This window comes from Tamandua tetradactyla, chromosome 9, assembly GCF_023851605.1.
Source record: "Tamandua tetradactyla isolate mTamTet1 chromosome 9, mTamTet1.pri, whole genome shotgun sequence".
Classification (NCBI taxonomy): domain Eukaryota; kingdom Metazoa; phylum Chordata; class Mammalia; order Pilosa; family Myrmecophagidae; genus Tamandua; species Tamandua tetradactyla.
Genome location: NC_135335.1, coordinates 89,389,446 through 89,410,045, shown reverse-complemented (window position 1 = coordinate 89,410,045; position 20,600 = coordinate 89,389,446). Strand labels below are relative to the sequence as shown.

The following is a 20,600-nucleotide window of genomic DNA, read 5'->3' as shown; positions in this document are numbered from 1 at the left end:
GGCGTTGCTTTGACAATTGGGTTGTCTCTATTTCTCAGCCAAAACGGGGTTAGGTGGCCATGCAGGGAGGTGACCAGTTCTGATGGGCCTTGGATGGAGCCTGGAGAGGCTCTGAAGAATTCTGCAGTTTTTCCCCATACTTTCTGGACTGCTCAGCAAATTGTACTTTTTTGGTGACTGAATCAACCTCAGAAGCTGCTTACCCCCTGAAGCCCCACAGCTCTGACTGGGGTGGAACTGGAACTGTGGGGTTCCTCTGCCCTCACTTCACCATCCAAAATTTGGTTCCATGTGGGACAGTGTCCCCCTCTTGTACTTTGGGCAGAGTTCTCCCACAGTCATCCCAGACCACAGCCATTCCCCAGGCAAGGATAGTGCTGCCTACTGCTGTATCCCTCAAGGGTGCAAGATGGGCACCAGGACCCACAGCTGGAATTATAGTCTGTTCATGTTTTCTCAGATTCTTCATCCCTCATTGACCTGTGCTTAAAATGTTCTCCCATATTCTTTAGTTCCCCAAACAGTTGATTCAGACAGTTTCTCCCTAGCTACTTGCTGCTTTGGGGAAAAAATTGGCGGTTTCCTCCCTAATCCTACATTTGGAAGCTCTTCTTTGCTACCTTGTTGTATTCTGCCCTCCCCAGTGTCTTGAGTTCAGCAATGGGTCCCTGTGGGCTCAGGTCTTTGGGTCTGAATATAGCTGGGGATCTTTCTCACGGCTGTGAGGTATTCTACAGTCTATGTTCCCAGAGGGAGGTGAGAAGGATCGAGCTGCAGCCTCTTGGCCACTTCTTGGGAATCTGGATTTTTAGTTTTTCTATTTTTTTCCATATCATTTTATCCCCATGCCCAATAAATATTGCCCAATTAATAAATTTTAGGTGAATGAATAAGTGAGGGAGTAATTAATTGAATGCAACATGTCATTGGAGAAATATTTATGACATAAGGAAGAACAAGGTGCTATAAGTATATGTATACAGAAAACTAAATTAGACTAGGCGATTAAGGAAAGCTATCAGAAAAGAAAATTAAGTCCAGGATGAGATCAGTGTGGTGAATAGGAAATGATTTGATTAAAGGCCCAAAGATATGAGAAGAAATGCAATTAAAAAAAATTTTTTTACTGAAAAAACATAACAACACACAAACATGAACATTCTTAACATATGAACATTCCATTCTTGGTATATCATCAATGACTCACAATATCATCACATAGTTGTATATTCATCACCATGAATCATTTCTTAGAACATTTGCCTCACTCTAGAAAAAGAAATAAAAGAAAAAACTCATACTTACCATACCCCTCACCCCTCCAGCTCATTGACTTCTAGTATTTCCATCTACCCAATATATTTTAACTTTGTTCCCCCATTTGTTCTATACCCCTTACTGCTCTCTTTCATTGATCACTAGTATTTCAATCTACTCAATTTATTTTAACATTTGTTCCTCCTATTATTTATTTTTAATCCACTTGTTTTACTCATCTGTCCATATCATAGATAAAAGGAGCACCAGACACAAGATTTTCACAATCACACAATCACATTGCAAAAGCTGTATCATTATACAATCATCTTCAAGGAAGAAGTGCAATTAAAGTTCAGTGTGGCTGGGGCTTAGACAAAGACAGGTAAAATTGGAGAATTAAGGAGAAGTTAGGCCATGTACAACCTCTAGGCCATGTGTATTATTTTCTCTTTGCTGCTGTAGCAAATGATCACAAACTTAGTGGCTTAAAATAACACAAATGTATTGTCTGACAGTTTTGGAGATCGTAAGTCCAAAATGAGACTCACTCTGCTAAGATCAAGATGTCAGCAGAGCTGTGTTCCTTTCTGAGGGTTTTAAGGAAGGTTATCTTTCATTGTTCGTCCTAGCTCATTTCTCAGTCTTCAAAGTCAGTAACAGTCCCTTTCACACTTTGAATTTTTCTGCCTCTTCTTCAGTCTTTGTATCTCTCTGACCCACTCTGCTGCATTCCTTTTCTACTTTGAAGAGTTCATGCCATTAGAATGGGTCCACCAGGATGATCTTCCCTTAATCATATCTTCAAAGTCTCTCTTTCCATAGAAGTTCACCTTTGACGAGTTCTGAGGATTAGGTTGTGGACATCTTTGGGGGTGGGACATTATTCTGCCTTCTACACTATATGAGTCATTTGGACTAGCACAGGAGGACTGGGAAGTTACTGAAAGGTTTTCAGCAGATTCTTGCCGGAGGCGTCTAGGTTTGGTTTGGTTGTTGTTGTTGTCGTTTCTGTCATAAGAAGAGGTAATTATCCAAGTAGCATGGGCAGCCAGAAGAGATACAAGTGGTGAACGAGGAGAGAAAGAAAAGTTTAAAGCCAGAAATGTGCTCCTGAGCATTGGATCTGGAGGAAGAGGGGAGGCCATAGGGCCAAAATATATGATGTTAAAACTCAGAAAGATCATGAAAAAGTGCTGAAGTGGATGTGAAGTGGTAAGATAACAAGTTTAGGAATGGAAAAGTTTAATTTAAGAGGTACTTGCCATAGGAAAGACTGGACTCCTTGGATTAAATTTGCAAGAGAACCAGGCAACTCAAGGCTTTGCCAAACTGTCTGGGATTATAAAGAGAGAGAAACAAGGTTTCTAGCGTCAGTGAGTTTGCAATCTGGTTACAAATATAAGCATAATTATTGTAAAACCTAGAAAGAGGCTTTGCTAGTTTTCTACATCACTGTTATTATTGTTGTTATGTTGAGAGTTAAATAGTACCATGTAAGAATTAAATGAAAAGACAAGTTGGAGATATACAACAGCATGTGATCAAGTGTGATATGAGAGCTACAGTGAAAAAAGAGAAGTACCATGATTTGGAGGAGGAAAAAATGGTAAAAAAAACAACTGTTTTAAATGAAATTTCTTATTTTATTATAAATTGACACATTTTGTTATGTTAGTTACCCCCAAGAGCCAGCACAAGAGGATGGCGCTCCAGTGCCCATAAACTGCAGAATGAGCTCCTGGAGTGAATGGTCGGAATGTGACCCTTGCCTCAAGGAAATGGTAAGCTTTCATTTCCATTCCTCTCTGCCCTTCCCAAAAGGAAGCTGGAGCATTGGCAGCTCCAGGGAGATCACAGTGAAGCAGTGAGTCCTCCCAAAGGCAGTGCTCCCAGCCCAGAAAGAGAGATCGACGTCCCAAAGCATGTGGCTGATTTTGTAGGATAATCTGAATGTTGCACGGTATACTAAATGAGTGACAGAAGAAATCATTTTCTGTATAAAATAACTACAAATCATGGCATGTGAGTGATACTTTAAGCTATGATGGTGATTCCTTTTACTTCTTACACCTTAAAACATTGAAACATTTGGATTTTAAGGGCTGCCGTGTTGTGGTGATAACGGATGCAGTTTTAGTTCATAATCCTTCTTTTTGGCATTAGAAACTAATCTTTGCAGCTGGTTTTGTACAGTTTCGCTCAAGGAGAATTGAGGCCTTTGGCCAGTTTAATGGGAGAAAGTGCATTGACTCTATTGGAGATAGAAGACAGTGTGAACCCACCAAGCCTTGTGAAGAGGCTGAGGAAGACTGTGGCAATAACTTTCAATGCGATTCAGGTACTCTTGGTGCCCTCGCTGCTCATTGTGCGTTTGTGGGTGCAAGCTTGTATACTCTTTAATCATGCTCATAAATCTTCATATTTCCAAGTGTGAAAGGGTACCCCAAACGTGTCATCTATACAGTCCATCCAAAGAATTCAAATATTTCTGTCTGGTCCCTCATCTTCAATATTAAAGTATATCTGATGATTTCAGAAAGAAGAAAGAGGAAATGTGGCATTAGGCATACAGCAACTTTCCTGATTTTGATTACAGGCAGATGCATAAAGAGGCAACTTCTATGCAATGGTGACGATGACTGCAGAGACTTATCAGATGAAGAGAATTGTGAAAATGATCCCCGACTGCCCTGCCGTGACAAGGTGGTAGAAGAGTCAGAGCTGGCCCGAACAGCAGGCTATGGGTCTGTATTACACTTGAATTTTTCCTAATGAAGCTGAGTTAAAAGGACTCCCATCTCTGCTGCTCTGAGGGAATTACAGAGAGTAGGCTAGGGAAATGTATTCTGCTTGAATTACTTTTGCATTTGAAAGAGAGTAAATGCTAAGTAAGTATTTTGGGACCATTTGGACAGACTGCCTGAATAGAGTAGACTATACAATTAGGATGTTAGGTGATTACTTCTGAGCCCAATAGGAGATGAAATCCCCCATTTGCGAACCTTTGACGGACCTTAGCAACATTGAAATTACATGTTAACACTTGGAATTGAATTGCCCATAATGGATTTTTTGGCTAATTGTCTTCACAGAGACACAGCTATTCCTACATCCAGAGTGTTTTGGTAGAGATGGTACAGGGCTTTATTTCATCAGTTTTAATATAATGTGTCCCTTCAACTTTATGATCCCCATGCTTGGCATATAGTAGGTACTCAATAAATATTTGGTGTTTGGATACATCAATGAATAAAGTAAGTAATGACAATCTATGAATAAATGTTTTCTAAAATACTGATAACTCCCGTCAGGTAAGGCTGTACATAGACCTCTGGGAAGAAATTCAGGGACTGCATTCCAGTCCTACAATTAGGAACAGTGAGAGGAAAGAAAATGGAGGTGACGGTAAGAGCAAGGCTGATAGAGGAACTCAGGCAGTGGTTCTCAACTGGGGGTGATTTTGTCCCACAGAGGACATTTGGCAATATCTGGAGACAGTTTGGGTTATCACAGCTGGGGGAGGGACATGCTACTGGTAGCTAATGGGTAGAGGCCAGGGGTGCGGCTTAGCATCCTAGAATGTATAGGACAGCCTGACCCAAAATGTCAGTAGTGCTGACAATGAGAAAACCTAGGCTAAGATACTAGGCAGTCCCCAAAGTACGGTTCCTCTGTATCAGGTTTGGCCCAAAATAGAGATGTCTCTTCTCTCTAGGCTGGATGAAACTTCTACTTCTTCAACCTCGGTAAGAAAAAAAAAAAAATTCCAGGATATCACAAGTTAAGCCCCATTTAAAGCATCTCATTTGCCCTTTTTTTTTTTCACTTTTAAAAACCTTGTGCAAACAGTATTCAAATATTACCCACAGCACCTTTTTTGGCCCTTAGCCTAAAGGTAGGAATCTTGCATCGACTGGATATCTTAGGCCCCAAATGTAGGCAGGCCCTCTCAGCAATAAGCCCTACCTGGTAAGGGAATTGTCCAAAATTTATAACCAGGTCTATGCATGCTAAAAGGAATTCTGACTTTTTTTGGTGCTTTCCTCAGGGAAAGAACGTGGGTCCTTGGTGAAAGCCCATTACTAACGTATTTATTTTATTTGCGATCCAAGAAATTGTTTCCTGTCTAATCTAAATTAAAAAAAAGCTTGAAGCAGAGAATCACATATGCTTTGTATTCTCATGCAAGGCAAATTTGCTGCTTGTCTTATATGAAAAGAATACGGAAATCTTGGCCCATTTCACAGAAAAAAATCATTCACAATCTATTATTTTCCTATTTTCAGGGAAAAAATTAGTTAAACATTTGTTGGGGAGCTTCACAATGAGGCATCCTGAGAGCTGGCTGGGACTCTTTGATTTCCTCCTGCTTTATCACTCTCAGGGTTGGGAATGGGGAACATCACAGGGCTGGGTTTCCAAGTGTTAGTGCGAGACTTAGGCCCCTGCTGTGCAAAAAGGTCAAAGCTGCCCAGGTGGAAAATGAGACAGGACCTGAGAGGATCAGTCTGTCAACATTTTTAATTAAATTCCCCCTCACCATGGCAATGACCTATAACAAATTTAGTCTTCATATAACCTATTGTTCCATGATAACTTTCATTTACACAATTCTTTGCACTTTTCATAATCTCTCTAAATATTTCATCTCCATAGAATTCCATATGAACCTGTGAGATTGTAAGGAGAGATATATTAATTTTACAGATAAGAATGAAGTGAAATAAATAAGGCCACTAGCTATTTAGTTTCCAGCAGAATTAAAACCCAATTTTCTATACCTTACATAAAATTGTACTTTTTCACCATGCTACCCTACCTTCTCCTCCTGCCCTCACCTCATCAACACTCACATCACTTCCCCAGTATTACACAAACCCCAAAAGTTAACACCTGAACTCCAAAGCAAACTAATCTTAAAAAAATGAAACTCTGTGAGTTGCTGTTTATTAGCTAGATATTTAAATTAAAAGTAGAGAAAAGTTAAATAGAAATCATTAACTAATATTTAAGAATAGATTCAAAACAACATGTTTTATTATACGTATGATATTCTTCAATACTGTTATTATTATATACTTATTTGCTATAAACCCCTTTATTCTTATATGGGCCTATGGGACTATACGTGAAATAGAGGCAATAGGAGTAAACATCATAATCACAGCAACATGATTATAAGCTTTTACATAATTCCATCTGGAAAACCTTAATAAGTCTTATCAGCATTCACATACAGTCAGATTGTTTTACATATGAAAGCCATAAGAACTCATTCATACTTTTTTTCATTTGAAGAACTCTCTCATTTAAATTCATATTCTAGGACATTTTAAGTTGCATGACAAATATATTAACCTGTTGGCTTGCAGGTATCTAAGATTTTCCAGGAGGGTTTAGGAATATCCCCCAACCCATCTTGCTTTTATTGAAAAAACATAAATCCAGACCAGATGTAAATTATGTACACTATGCAAGGCATTGTTTTTTCGTATGTGATCTAAGCATAAATCACTTCTGTGTAGGGAGCTTTCACTTCAGTTTGCCTGGTAAATTGGTACTGCCTGTGGTTCTAGGTGCAGGTGTGAAAACAGGCGTCTCTAAGTGCTGCCAAAGAACACGTATTTTTTTATTTCCCAGGCGATGACATTCCATCCATGAGAAGTTTTCATGTTTCTTGGCAGAAAAAATTGGCTCATTTTAAAGTAGACTGGCTGTCTCTGTAATAGTGGAACAAAGTCAAAAGTTTTGAAACATTTCTTCCTTGGTTATGTGTTAGCCTGTAGAGCAGTTCTGCTGGAACTTCTCAGATGGATCCAACCAATTGGTCAATTTGTTATTCTGTAAAACCATAACCCTCAAACTCAGGTAAGTGTACCTTAGGGGACAGAAGGTCTTTCCGAAGCAAAATAGTTTCCAAAGGGAGTAGTTTCTAAATCATGAAATTGACAAGCCTGATGTGATGAGTCAGCTACATATAAGTTATCAAGCACATTTTCTTTTCTTACCTCACCTTTTACAACCACCTACCTCCCACTTTCCAAAAGATGAGCACACCTTCACCCATCTCACATCTTTTATTAGAAGATGGAAAAACCTAGAAACAATTCCAAATATTGGTACTCAATTGGACTCTCATGACTCGTAACCTAGGTGCTATAGTAGGCCAATGGTGGTTCCCAGGCATGTCCACATTCTCAACCCAGGACACTGTAGATATTACCTTTTTTTGGTGAAGGGTCATTGCAGGTATAATTAAATTAATGATCTTGAGATGAAGTTGTCCTGGATTACCTAGTGGGCCCTATATTCTATCATAAGTGTCTTATAGAAGAGAGGCAGAGGAAGATTAGACACACATAGAAGAGGAGGAGACAAGGTGACCTTGGAGGCAGAGAGTGAGGTGATGTCACTGTCAGCCACCAGAAGCCGGAAATCACTCTCAATTGTGTGCCATTGACTAAAGCAGGTCACATGGCCTAGCATAAAACTAAGGAGAAGGGAAGTGCACTTTGCCCAGGAGCCTTGGAAGGGGACAGATGAAGGGAGGGGTGAAGAATTGGGTCCAAACTTTCATCTACCACAACAGATGTTTAAGAAAGTGAATAAAATGGATAACGTATCCTGTTTTTTTCTCTTATTCAAGTTGGTGGGTCTAAGTTTTGGTCCCATATTAGAGCTTTTGGGCCATACCATTTTCCTGGAAGGTATTTTTTGTGAGACTAGGAAGTGAAAGGTGGTTAATTTAAACTGATTTGAAAGATACGCATCTATCAATTCCTTAACTTTCTTCCATTAAAGCTGAACCACAAGGTACATCATTTTTGTAGATTCCAAGTTTGCTAAAAATGTGCCATTTATAGGAAGATGCTGGGTTTTTGTTTGTTTCTATAAAATTGTTTTAATCAGTTCTTTCCCCATTATAAGCCACCAGGGTCAGGAACGGTGTGAGCTGTGGACAGGGCTCAGCTCCAAGCCTGCAATACTGAACCTATAACTGCTTGCATCGAAATATCTATCTGTCCCCATAAAAAAACCATTTTGTTTCTTCTACGTTCCCCTCGTTTTATAACAGGGACAAAAAGTCGTAAATATTCACATCGCGTCACAGTCATTCTATGCAAGCTCGGGAACCCCACGAGCCCCCTAAAGTCCAGACAGTGAGTGGCCAGGTGGGCGGTCATGGCCGCCAGGCAGGGGTCAGGGCCAGAAAGAGTTAAGACATTAAGGGCCACTAGTCCCAGCTTCTGGGGTTCCAGCACTAGAGGCTGGCAAGGAAACAAAAACAAAACTTTGGTTCACAATTTGAAGGAAATAAAAAAGGCCCTGAAAAAGTCTAAGTGTGCTTGTGTTCTAGGCGTACGATGAGTCAGGCATGGAATAAGGCAATTGAAGGATTGCAGAGGAAGGTGGGGGTTGGGGTGGGGACCCTTGGTGGGCCAACACCAACCCTGAGCCTGGGCAATTGCTAACCAAGACGGAGCTGGTCCCTCTAGAGCCAGCCGTGGGCCCCTGTGCTCCAACTCCCCAGGGCTCACACTTGGCCCAGCCTCTGTCTGCTCTCTGGAAAACCGACTTCTTGCTCGAGAATGTCACTTAACCAAAAATGAAATAAAAAGCACAGTATACAAGGTAAAACCCAAGGAGGATTCTTTTTTTAAAATTTTTATTGATAAAACCAAACAACATACAAACACGAGCATTCTTAACATATGAACATTCCATACTTGGTGTGCAACCAGTGGCTCACAATATCACATAGTTGTATATTCATCACCATAATCATTTCTTAGAACATTTGCATCACTCCAGTAAAAGAAATAAGCAAAAAAAGGAAAAACTCATACATACCATACCCCGTACCCGTCCCTCTCATTGACCACTATTTCCCTCTTACAATTTATTTTAACATTTGTTCCCCTATTATTTATTTATTTTTAATCCATATGTTTTACTCATCTGTCCATACCATAGATAAAAGGAGCATCAGACACATGGTTTTCACAATCACACAGTCATATTGTGAAAGCTATATCATATGCAATCATCTTCAAGAAACACGGCCATTGGAACACAGCTCTACAGTTTCAGGCACTTCCCTGGAGCCTCTCTAATAACACCTTACACTAAAAAGGGCTATCTATATAAACGAGTAAGAATAACCTCCAGGATAACTCTCAACTCTGTTTGGCATCTCTCAGCCACTGACACTTTATTTTGTCTCATTTCTCTTTTCCCACTTTTGGTCTAGAAGGTTTCCTCTATCCCTTGATGCTGAGTCCCAGGTCATTCTGGGATTTCTGTCCCATGTTGCCAGGAAGGTCCGCACCCCTGGGAGTCATGTCCCACATAGAGAGGGGGAGGGTAGTGCATTTGTTTGTGGTTTTGGCCGAGAGGCCACATCTGAGCAACCAAAGAAGTTCTCTGGGGTGGACTCTTAGGCCTAATTTTAAGTAGGCTTAGGCTATCCACAAGGAGGAAATTTAGAATATATTTACACCGTTTAGCATCTTACTACAAAAAGTTACTTAAAACTATCTTTTACATATAGATTAAGAAATATTAGACTATATGGTCAACAGGAAATATTGCTAGGCACCTATGGGAAATGGCACCCGGGCATGACAGACTATGCCAGGCGGGGGAGTGCAGGCTGTAGGCGGGAGTGAGTGAACCAGGTCCCAGAGCAGGAGAAGCGACCTTGGCCGTGTCAAAAGGTCCCCTGTGGGTAGTGAGGGAGAGTCACAGTTACTAGATTGGGGGCGGGAGGAAGGCGATGTTCGTCCAGTTGGCCTGCCAGGTGCCAGGTACGTGAACCCATGGTGGCAGAGCTGAGCCAGCTCTGCTTCTGGCCCAGAGCAAGCCGACCTGAAGTGGTGATCTCTTCCCCAGTTTCCCAAAACGCAGTACCGCGAGGAAGCCCCTTCGCAAGCCCGCAGTTGTTTAAAGCACAAAGAAGCTGTGGTGTCCTGCGCCCACCCACAGAGCGCCCGAGCCCCCGCGAGTCCGGCTGGAGATAGGAAGGGCGGCCACAGGGTCCCCGCTGCAGAAGATGCTGTTTGTAAACGAATCCACTGGGAATAGGATATTCTTTCCATTATTTTTCTTGAATTGGCAAGGGATTTACAGTAAACCATCCACACCCTGTGACATACTGCCTGTGCATCTAACATCTGGATCTGTAATCCAGCTCTCTGGAATTCAGGATGTGGTCTAGGACAATCAGATAGTTTTTGCCTTTTGTGCCAAGCTAAGTTAAGGTATAAGACTCCGATATTGGTTCTGGCCTGGCTGGTCTGGAATCATCCATTCCAGGTACAGCCAACACAGCAATCACTATTTCTTCAATTAACAAAGGTGACTGTCACAAAGAATTAATTGTTTCTTCTTTGTACATTGTTTTTAAGCCTACAAATCAGCACTTAATATTTTTTTACCATTACAGTTTTTCTTTTTCTTTTTTTAAATTTATCATCACTACCAACTTTTTACTTTTTTATGAAAAAAGTATACAAAAGCTAAACAGGGTCCCTATTTCTGAAATAAAACTTAAGAAATAAAAGTATTTTTTTCCTTTATTTTAAAATTTTTTTCATATAGCTGTGCACTTAGCATCAAAAATCGATTTCTTTTTCTTTTTTGTGAAAAATAACATATAAAAAAGCAATAAAGACTTAAGCTAAACAAGGTTCCTGTTTCTAAATAAACTTGCCAAATGAAAGTATTTTGTTGGGAGAAAGGAGTAGTACTTTTTAGACTACTTTGCCAGCATGCTGAAAGTTTTGTGTTCTTCTTGGAAAATATATATAATGTGAGCCTGGGGAGAACGAGTTCCTTGACAAGCTGGTGGAATAGCCTTAATTTTAAAAAGAGTGCCGGAGAGAAAGGAGCCCCAATATTGACTCATAAATCAAAACTTACATGCATACGTTACACTGCTCCACTCTCTACCCTCCATTCTGAAATGCTCTGTTTACAAATAATTTAAAGAGTTGGTATTACAGTATCAGCTCTTGGTTCACTAAGGGAGGTTAGGTAAGCGTTACAACAGTGGGGTTCAGACTCTAGGAGCCAGATGGTCCCCTGCGCCCTACTTACTGTGTTTGTTTCATTGTGTTCTCAACTGTACCCTAGTTGCCTAGAAGAGTTGGTAAGCCGCTCCCAAAGCATGCTTTCCCGCCAGAGCCCCTGAGCCGAGGTGAATGTGTTCTTGCTTCTGTTCTTCATTATCCTTCACACACACTGGGTGACGGTGACGTGAACGAACCCCAGAGGGCTACCTATTAACTCATGGCATTTCCACACCTGATGCTACTTGGTTCATTCTCAGGATTAACATCTTAGGAATGGATACTCTAAGTACCCCTTTCGATAACGAGTTCTACAACGGGCTCTGCGATCGAGTTCGGGACGGGACCACCTTGACATATTACCGCAGACCCTGGAACGTGGCCAGTTTGTCTTATGAAGTAAGTCTCCCAGGATGTTCTGCTTTTACTGAACGGTTGCTTCAGGGAACGTAATGATAAATACTGGGAAAAGCTCAGTAGAATAAGATCTTAATGTCAAACATAAGGTTCGCTTAGAGAAGAGGAAGTCTGCTTGGACCTTCTTAGTAAATGTCTAGTAGTTTACAGTCCTAGTAACATTCACCTGGTGATATAGTTTTGGCAAATGCATAGACTCCATAAAATAATTACCTATAATTCTGAGATAGCTATAAAGTAAATCAGTGCTGATTTAAGTAGTGTATACAATGCTTCCATGCTATTTAAGTTCATTTCTTACCAGCCTACCAAAGAAAGCATTAGTTGTCCTTCAAAATTTCCCTTCCTAAATCTCCTTTATTACCATGAAGAGCAATTTTCACTCACTTCCAGCTCTTGTGAAACTACTTCTAAAAAGTGATTTTTACTCAATACTTTGCAATCCAAACTTGCAACCTTCCTTAAAGTCACCTAAGTTCCCTTGACCGTCCACAGACTGGCTCCCATAAAGAAGGATTAATATTTATTACCTTTATGATGACTTCTTTGGTCTAGGCAAGACAACAATAAATATTATTTAGATTATTCTGAACTAGGAACTATAATAATCTGTTTCTTGAAGTGGTCCCACTGACGAAAAACAGCCACATGTCTACTTTATTTGGTTATTACAAAGGTCTATATTACTGTTGCCAGTTCCCATCAGTTTGAAATTATATATGTGTATATATATACATGCAAAGCTAATATTCCTTTTATTTCTAGCAATATCAAATCGGTCCTTACCTGTCACAACCCAAAGAGAACATTTTGTCCCATGAGTGTTAAAGATTTTCATGTTTGTGCCATTTCGCAGGCATTTTTTCACATGTGGCCACATTGTCATATTTCTTATACCTCTACCTCTAAGACAAATATCAGGGAACATTCTTGGTGATTTATCAAACAGACTGTCAATGATTTCTTATTGCCCTGTAATTTCCTGTATCTATTCCACTACAGCCACTCACATCTCTAGCCATGTCTTCACCAGATCTGTGATGCCGCTGAAATCTGAAAATCCATCATTTAACTTTCTCGCTTCACCACAACCATCCGACCTCGCATGTCTCTCTCTCACTCATGCCCACTATCCTGTTGTTGGGTTTCAGTTTTTTGGGCACCTGTTATTCTTCCAGCCTCTCTTGTGCCTGAGCACTACAGAAACAATCACATTAATACAAAAAAGGATGACATTATACCCCCAACATCAACATGATGCTCAGTTATTTCACATCTCCCTAGATTGCTCTCCTCCCCAAATTCCACAGAATCAGCTTAAAACTTTCAGGACCCCCCTCGAGCATTTTAACTCACCATCCTGACCTTGGTCTCAGTAGATGGTATTAGCTCCAACTCAATGCCAAGGTCATCAGGCAAGAATTCCCCCAGTTGTTTCCTCCACTTAAGTACAAACTTATTTACTACTCAGTCCATCCATACATCCCTCTGCTCTGTCTCAACAGAAAGATTCTTTCCACTCCATACCCCAGGTATTTTGCTATTCATTCTCCTAAGCCTTCACTGACTCTCTCCCTCTCTCCCTTCCATGCTGCCTTCAATAGGTAAATATTTTCAGGGCTTTCATCTTAAAAGGAAAAGAAAAAAGACCTCCCCATCACTATGTATATGTCTCATCTATATTTACTGCCTCAACTTTTGCACTTCCCATTCTTTCCTGGACACACTGTTGTCTTGTTACCCAAACTACTTTCCCCAAAGTCCATTTCAAATTCCTTTCTAACTTCTTTATAAGGCATAACCTTATAAATTTCAATCCTCCATTGATGTCAGCTTTCCTTTTTGTCCTGATGGCTTGAAAATCTTATGTTCCCTTCCCATGTCTGTCCCTGAGTTGGACACCTTGTAACCAATTGCCTATGATTGCCATATAGTCATTAAGAATGTTTCTTAAATCTGTCCCCTATTCTTCATTCCCATCATTGAAAGGATGCTTTAGGCTCCTATCATTATTATCTGGGCTACTTACAGCAGATATCTTACCAGTTTGAAGCCTCAAGTTTTGCCCAATTTCAATTCAACCCCCACACTACAGGGTGAAAATAAATAATAAATCTGATCATATCACTTTGCTGTTTAAATTTGGTGAATCCCCCCTGTAGCCTGCTAGACAACAACCACTCTCCTTGGCAGGGAGAGCAAGGTCATTCTTAATCTGACCTTTGCTTGCCATTTCACCCTCAGCTGTCTCTTCTGAATCTTTCATCTTATTTAGGTGCCCCTTTTGCAAATTAGTATAATTACCCTTTGCTTTCCTCTCTGTTTAGCATTTATTTTGCCGTATAATCATGCTTATTAGTCAACTTCCTAGTCATTTTATTTACTTTGCAACCCTGAAAAACTGGCACTGTATAGTTAAATAAATGCTATGAATGAATTAATAATTGCACTTTACCACAACAACACTCTGAAATAAAAGCTGATTTTCTAACGAAAGCAAAGAACTTTAGTCATGTAACCATATAATTGGAGTTGTCATTAAAGTTGACAGCAAAATTGCAAACAGAGGCTTAATAAGCATTCTAACTAGTCTTTCTCCTGGCAACCTTAGCCCATTTGGGAAACCTGGCAGAGTACTGATAAAGTGTATTATATACATTCTGGTTTGTTTGCCATATGGTGATGTTTCCCCAGAGGACAATATATAGACTGTCCTTTATAGAAACTTCTCTCTTGAAAGAGACCAAGATTAAAATAAACTCATATGGATTCAAGGTTAGAGTCCTAGGTAGAGCTCAAATGGAAAGTCCTTTATATATCATATAATCATAACTTTGGCATAATCCTGAGTGTGAAAAGGGAGCCACTGAGGAGAACAACATGGTTGGAGTCAGTTTAGATTCTTTTTATGTTTTGGTGAGATGAATCCAAGGAATCACAGGTAATGAGAACAGAAGGAGGCTTTTTTATGGTTCAAGAAGAATATACAGTGAAAGACAGCTTAGTAATAGTAGAAATAAAGAAGAAGAGAGGATATCCAACATATTTAAGAACTAAGAATTTAGTAATAGATGGGACACAATGTAGCATATGGTCAATTGTCCAAGTGCTGAATTGAGACTTCCTAGATTTGAATTCTAATATGTTCTTCCACTAATGCTGTTTGCCTGTGTACTTTAGGCAACTTGTTTATCTATCCTGAACTTCAGATTTTTCCCCTAAAATGGATGAAGACAATACATACTTCAGAAGGTTGTTCAAAAGATTGAGTTAATACATGCAAAGTATTTAGAACAGTGTCTGGCACAAAAGATAACTTCAGCTGGATATTTCTCAGAGCCTCAAACTCAAAATGATCAAAATTCAAATCATTATTTTTCTTTCAAAATTAATTTCTCTTTTGGTAGATTCCTCCCATACGAACACACATACTACCCCCCCCACCCCGCCCTCAGACATCTTTTGGTGGCCTTTAATCCCTTGGGGTCTCCTTTGACTTTGTATGTTGGTATAACCCATCTATTAAGGGTTTACTTTGTGCCAGACACTGTTCTGGAGTCAGACTTCCTGTGTTCCTGTACTGGCTAGGCTACTTCCTGGCTGCGTGACCTTGGACAAATTTCTGAATCTCTCTTTCCTCATCTGTAAAATGGGGACAATATAGAACTTACCTCACAGGTAGGAGATTAAATGTGCTACTATGCATAAAACACTTGTAACAGCATCTGGCACATACTAAGTGCTCGGTAAATATTAGCTATTATTGCTCCTTATTAATGATGATGTATCAAATTCAGTAAGTTTTATTGAGCACCTATTATGTCCTAAGCACTTTACTAAGTGCTGAGGCAACAGCACTTAGTAAAGTGCTTAGGACATAATAAGATAAATGGATAAGATAAATATGATCTCTGACCTCTTGGAGCATATCACCTGAAAGTATATTAAATAAGGAATTATAAAAGAGAAGCTTCTCTTTTGGTTTGGTTTTGTTTTTAAAGAGGAACTATGAGATCATACAGCAAAAGGATTTAGTAGTATATAGTAACAAGGAAGACCTCCTTATAAAAGGGTTAATTTAGTCAAGGTGTATATTAGGGTTTAGAAATGAACCAGCCAAAGGGCATGGATGTGTGTGTGCAAGTGTGTGTAATATATGTGAGTGTGTGAGCATGTGTAAAAAGGGCCCTTGTGATGGGACAAAACTTGGGTGTGGAAGATCAGAACAGTGCCGAGATGGCTGGAGTGACAGCAATTTAGGATAACTCTACTTTGGAGTTAATCTTAGAATCAATAGGAAAACCCTGAAAGGCTTTAAGTAGGGAAGTGGCATGGTTAGGTTTATTCTTTCCCTTTACATTGGGCTTTATTCCCAACATGCTTTGTTTTAAAGATAATTTTATGCATTTTTGTCCTTCCCACTAGACAGCAACTTCAGGCTTCCCATGCAAAACAGCCACCCAATACAGGCTACAGAAGCCAATCCCTACCACTCTCAGAAGAGACAGGTCTCCTCTTCCTGCACAAGGACTATCTCTATTTCAGAGAACCTCTGGAAAGGGATCCAAAACACTGAGATGGACCACCCTCCCATTGCTACCTGGCAATAGCTAACTTGGCAAAGAATATGTGAATTGAAAGTTTAAATTTTGACTAGATGTTTAGTTTAGGGTCTTTTTTTTTTATGCATGTGGTTAAAAAATATAAGTTCAAGGGTGCACAGGTGGTTCAGTGGTAGAATGCTTGCCTTTCATGCAGGCGACCTGGATCCAATTTCTGGACCATGCACCCAAATACATATGTATGTATATATGTATATATAAGTTCAAACAGCACAAAAAGGTTATGCAAGGAAAGGTAAGTTTCTCTACCACTCCAGATTTCCATTTCCCACTTCCCTTTCTCAAGGACAAACACTCTCAGCATCATCTTGACTATTCTTATAGGAATTTCCTATGCAAATCCAGGCATTTCTTTTTATGACAGGCAGTAGAGGATACAGGTTAAGAGAACAATAGCTGAAGCCAGACAGCCCGTGACTCAAGTCCTGGCTCTTTTATTTAAATGAATTAATGTGTGTTAAATCATGAAAACAGTGTTTGACCCAAAAGCCTTCAGTGCTGGTTTTATTTTATAGCTGCTATTCAAGCGCATGGGAGTATGCCAGGCATCTTTTCTGTGACTTGCTTTTTAAATTATTGATAGAGAAATTAACTTTGGGAAAGTATGCTCTGTTCTATGCCATTGAATCCTTATAGCCACCTTCAGGCTGGGTGGGCCAAGTACCCCTACTTAATAGGCCAGGAATCTCAGGCACAGGGAGGTTATCATCTAGTATCCCCAAGGCACAGTACCCATAAGTGCGGGAACCAGGATTTAATCCCATCAGTCTGACTCCGGGACCTTCACGCTCTTGAATTCTTCCTCTGTTCCTTTCCTTTTCATGTGTTTTGTTTTTAGCAGCACTTTGTTATTCCCTTTTAGGTCAAAGCTGATAAAAATTTCAGAACTGAACATTATGAAACACAGTTTCAAGTCATCAGAACTGTCGTCCAAGAGACGTTAACCAATTTAAATGCCGGTTTAACTCTAAAATTCACTCCTACTGAAGTGAAGAAACCACATAAAGATAAACCTCAAAGGAATTGTGAACACTCATGTCTAAAATTCACTCCTACGGAAGTGCAGGAACCTCAAAGGAATAGTGAACTCCCAAGTCTTGAAAACATTGAGGGTAGCTTTCGATTTTCATATTCCAAAAATGAAACTTTCAAACTAATATTTTCAAATTCTTCACGACAGGTAAGACCAAACACTTAATTTATAGAATATAATGTGTTGTGTTTCAAACTAACCGAAGCCTCTGTTTGAAGTTTAGTGTCTAGGGCACATGGAGATCATGCAAGAGAGAATAACACTCAAAAAAAATGCTCAAATATGTAATTAGACTGCCGGATAGAAAAATGCTAAGTAGAGAAAAGTATGATGGAATGTTTGGTAAGTGGATCAGATGTTTTGTGGTAAAAATTCAAAGCATACATTTTCATTGTGATTGTGCTAACAGACCATTCAAGTTTATACTATCATCAGAATTACAATGAAAAACAATACTGCGTGGGTTGGGGGAGGAGGTGTTAAACCACCATAAGTCATTGCAATGCCTTATAATGCTGACTATTTACTTACTACAAAGTGTGTTTCTATAGTAATGATGTCATGAAATCAGTCTGCTTACTTTGTAACCAAACCTTTAAATTTGAGACTTTGAAATTATGTTTGTGTTTAACATTGAAGACAGATTTAGAATTTTGCTTCACCTCCTTTGGAATAAATTGGAAGTATACTTTTTATAATCAGTCTTATGCTAGTTAAATGTGCGTTCTTTCTTTTCTGATGCCATGTCACCTATTTACCCTTTCCCTACATAAAAGAAATAACTGTAATTCCCTTTTAGGAATTACATTATACCCAATTGTATAATTGCTTTGCGTGGGTCTGTACATTGTCTCTATATTCACTTGCATACCCATCCAAACTGTGCAATTGGCAAATCTTTTTAATCATTCAAGGAATAATGAACTGAAGAATTATTTTGTGGTCTGACACTGTCCTAGGTGCATAGAATGCACTTATGAACCCAACTGACTTCCTAGAACTTAAAACTCAGCAGAAGGAGAGAAGCAAAGGCAATAAATATTCAACCCCAAAAGAGGATTTTATAGTATTTAGAAAGTGATAAGTGAAGGTCATTGGAGAATTTTGAGTAGAGGAGTGACATAAACTTACAAATTTTAAATGATCTCTCTGGATTTTGGGTGTTAAGAGCAGAAGCAATGCATCTTGATACAAAGCTATTTCAGGAATCCAGGTGGGAGATGATGGTGGATCTGATGGGACAATTGTAAGAGGCAAGCATGACTCCAAGATTTTTGGTCTGAGCAACTGGAAGGATGGAATTTCTGTGAATTGAAGTGGAAAAGCCTTCAGGTAGAGCAGGTTTGGAGAAAAAGATTTGGAGTTAAGTTTTTACTATATTTGTGATGTCTGTTAGACATTCAACTGGAAACATCAAGAAGGAAGTGATGTATGAGTCTGGAGTTTGGGAAAGAGGTCTGGACTTGAGCTGTAAATTTTAGAGTTGTCACTGTAGAGATGGTAGTTAAAACCATGGGATCTGGCGAGACCACCAACAGTGTTAATGTAAATAGAGAAGAGAAGAAGATCAAAGACTAAATTTGGGGAACTTTGACATGAAGCGGTCTAGGAAAAGAGGAGGAACTAACAAAGGAAACCAAGAAGCAGCTAATGTGATGCCCTAGATCTTGGCCACTCAATATCTAGTCCGTGGAGCAGCAATTTCCTTGTCTCTGCTCCCTGAACTAGAGTCTCAGACTCTACTCCAGACCTACTGAACCAGAGTTGCATTTTAACAAGATACCCCAGGTGATTTGTTTGCATTTTACAGTTTGGTAAACACTGCCTTAAAAGATAAGAGAAGAAACTTCATCAAGCAGAGGATGTGATGAACTGTGTCAAATGTGCTAATGTCAAAAGAAATGATTTTTCTTTTGAGCACTAAGAAATGATTATGGTAGTGAGATTCAGATATCAACTTGGCCAGGTGAAGGCACCTAGTTCTGTTGTTGTGGACATGAGCCAATGGTACGTGAACCTCATCTGTTGCTTGTTACATCTGCAGTCGGCTAAGAGGTGTGCCTGTTGTAATGAATGATGTTTGATTTAATTGGCTGGTGCTTAAATGAGAGAGCTCAATGTACTACATCCAAGCAGTTCAGCATACCTCATCTCAGCACTCACAGCTCAGCCCAGGCCTTTGAAGATGCAGAAAGGAATCACCCTGGGGAAAGTTGTTGGAACCCAGAGGCCTGCAGAGAAGGCCAGCAGAGATCACCCTGTGCCTTCTCACGTAAGAAAAAACCTCAGTTGAAAGTTAGCTGCCTTTCCTCTGAAGAACTAATGAAAAAAACCCCATTTATTAAAAGCCAATTCATCTCTAGTGTGTTGCATTCGGGCAGCTAGCAAACTAGAGCAATGATCTTTACCTTTAGAGTTATAAAGTTATTGGTAACCTTGACAAGAGCAGTTATATTGCATTAGTGGAAGCAGAAGCATGATCGGAATGGATTTAAGAGAAAATGGGAAGAGAGTACTTGGAAATAGCCAGTACAGAAAACTCTTTCAAGAAAATTTACAGCCAAAAGGGACAAAGAAATGGGTAATAGCTGGTGGGGCAAATGAAGTCAAAAGAATGTTGTTTTATATTTTAATTTTAAAATGAAACAACAGTGTGTTTAATGGGAATGATCCAAGTTCTACCTTTGAAGTAAATTGAGCCAAAGAACATCACACATCTTCCCGAAAGAGTACCACATGTGTCTCTGACTCCAAACTCCAAGATATACCACCTAATCTTAGCAATTAATTGAAAAGAATCCAAATATGCTTTATGCATCTTTGAGATGCCAATGAAAATTATTATGGGAGTGGGCGTATGGAGAAATCATATGATTCTTATCATATATGGGAAGAATTCTTCTAAGTCTTTTGTTAGAGGTCCGCTCACCAGGTAAAGCAGGCAGTGTGAGCATTTGTGCTTCTAAAACATAGTTAGAAAACTTGGGGTAATGTTCCAATATACCTTTAATATTAAACAAAATGTTTTAAACTCCCACACAATCAGCACTGTATAACCACATCAACAACAGGAGTACCTTAAAAGATCCATCTTGAAAATCATGGAGTCAATTGTAGTCCATTTTTGTCTGGCATAGTTTATGTCATTGAATCATACAGAGCTCTGTCACTGCCCCAATTTTCTCTTGAAAATTTAAG

At 39.5% G+C, this 20,600-nt stretch overlaps 1 protein-coding gene across 1 annotated transcript in view; it reads left to right on the top strand.

Moving 5' to 3' along the window:
- The window catches only part of C9 (complement C9), a 75,358-nt gene that overhangs the window by 27,221 nt on the left and 27,537 nt on the right, over window positions 1–20,600 (top strand). The window contains exons 2-6 of the mRNA XM_077117046.1: window positions 2,936–3,041; window positions 3,454–3,598; window positions 3,857–4,004; window positions 11,591–11,729; window positions 17,232–17,549. Of these exons, the coding sequence (XP_076973161.1) occupies window positions 2,936–3,041; window positions 3,454–3,598; window positions 3,857–4,004; window positions 11,591–11,729; window positions 17,232–17,549 (856 nt within the window). The remainder of the gene's footprint in view (window positions 1–2,935; window positions 3,042–3,453; window positions 3,599–3,856; window positions 4,005–11,590; window positions 11,730–17,231; window positions 17,550–20,600) is intronic.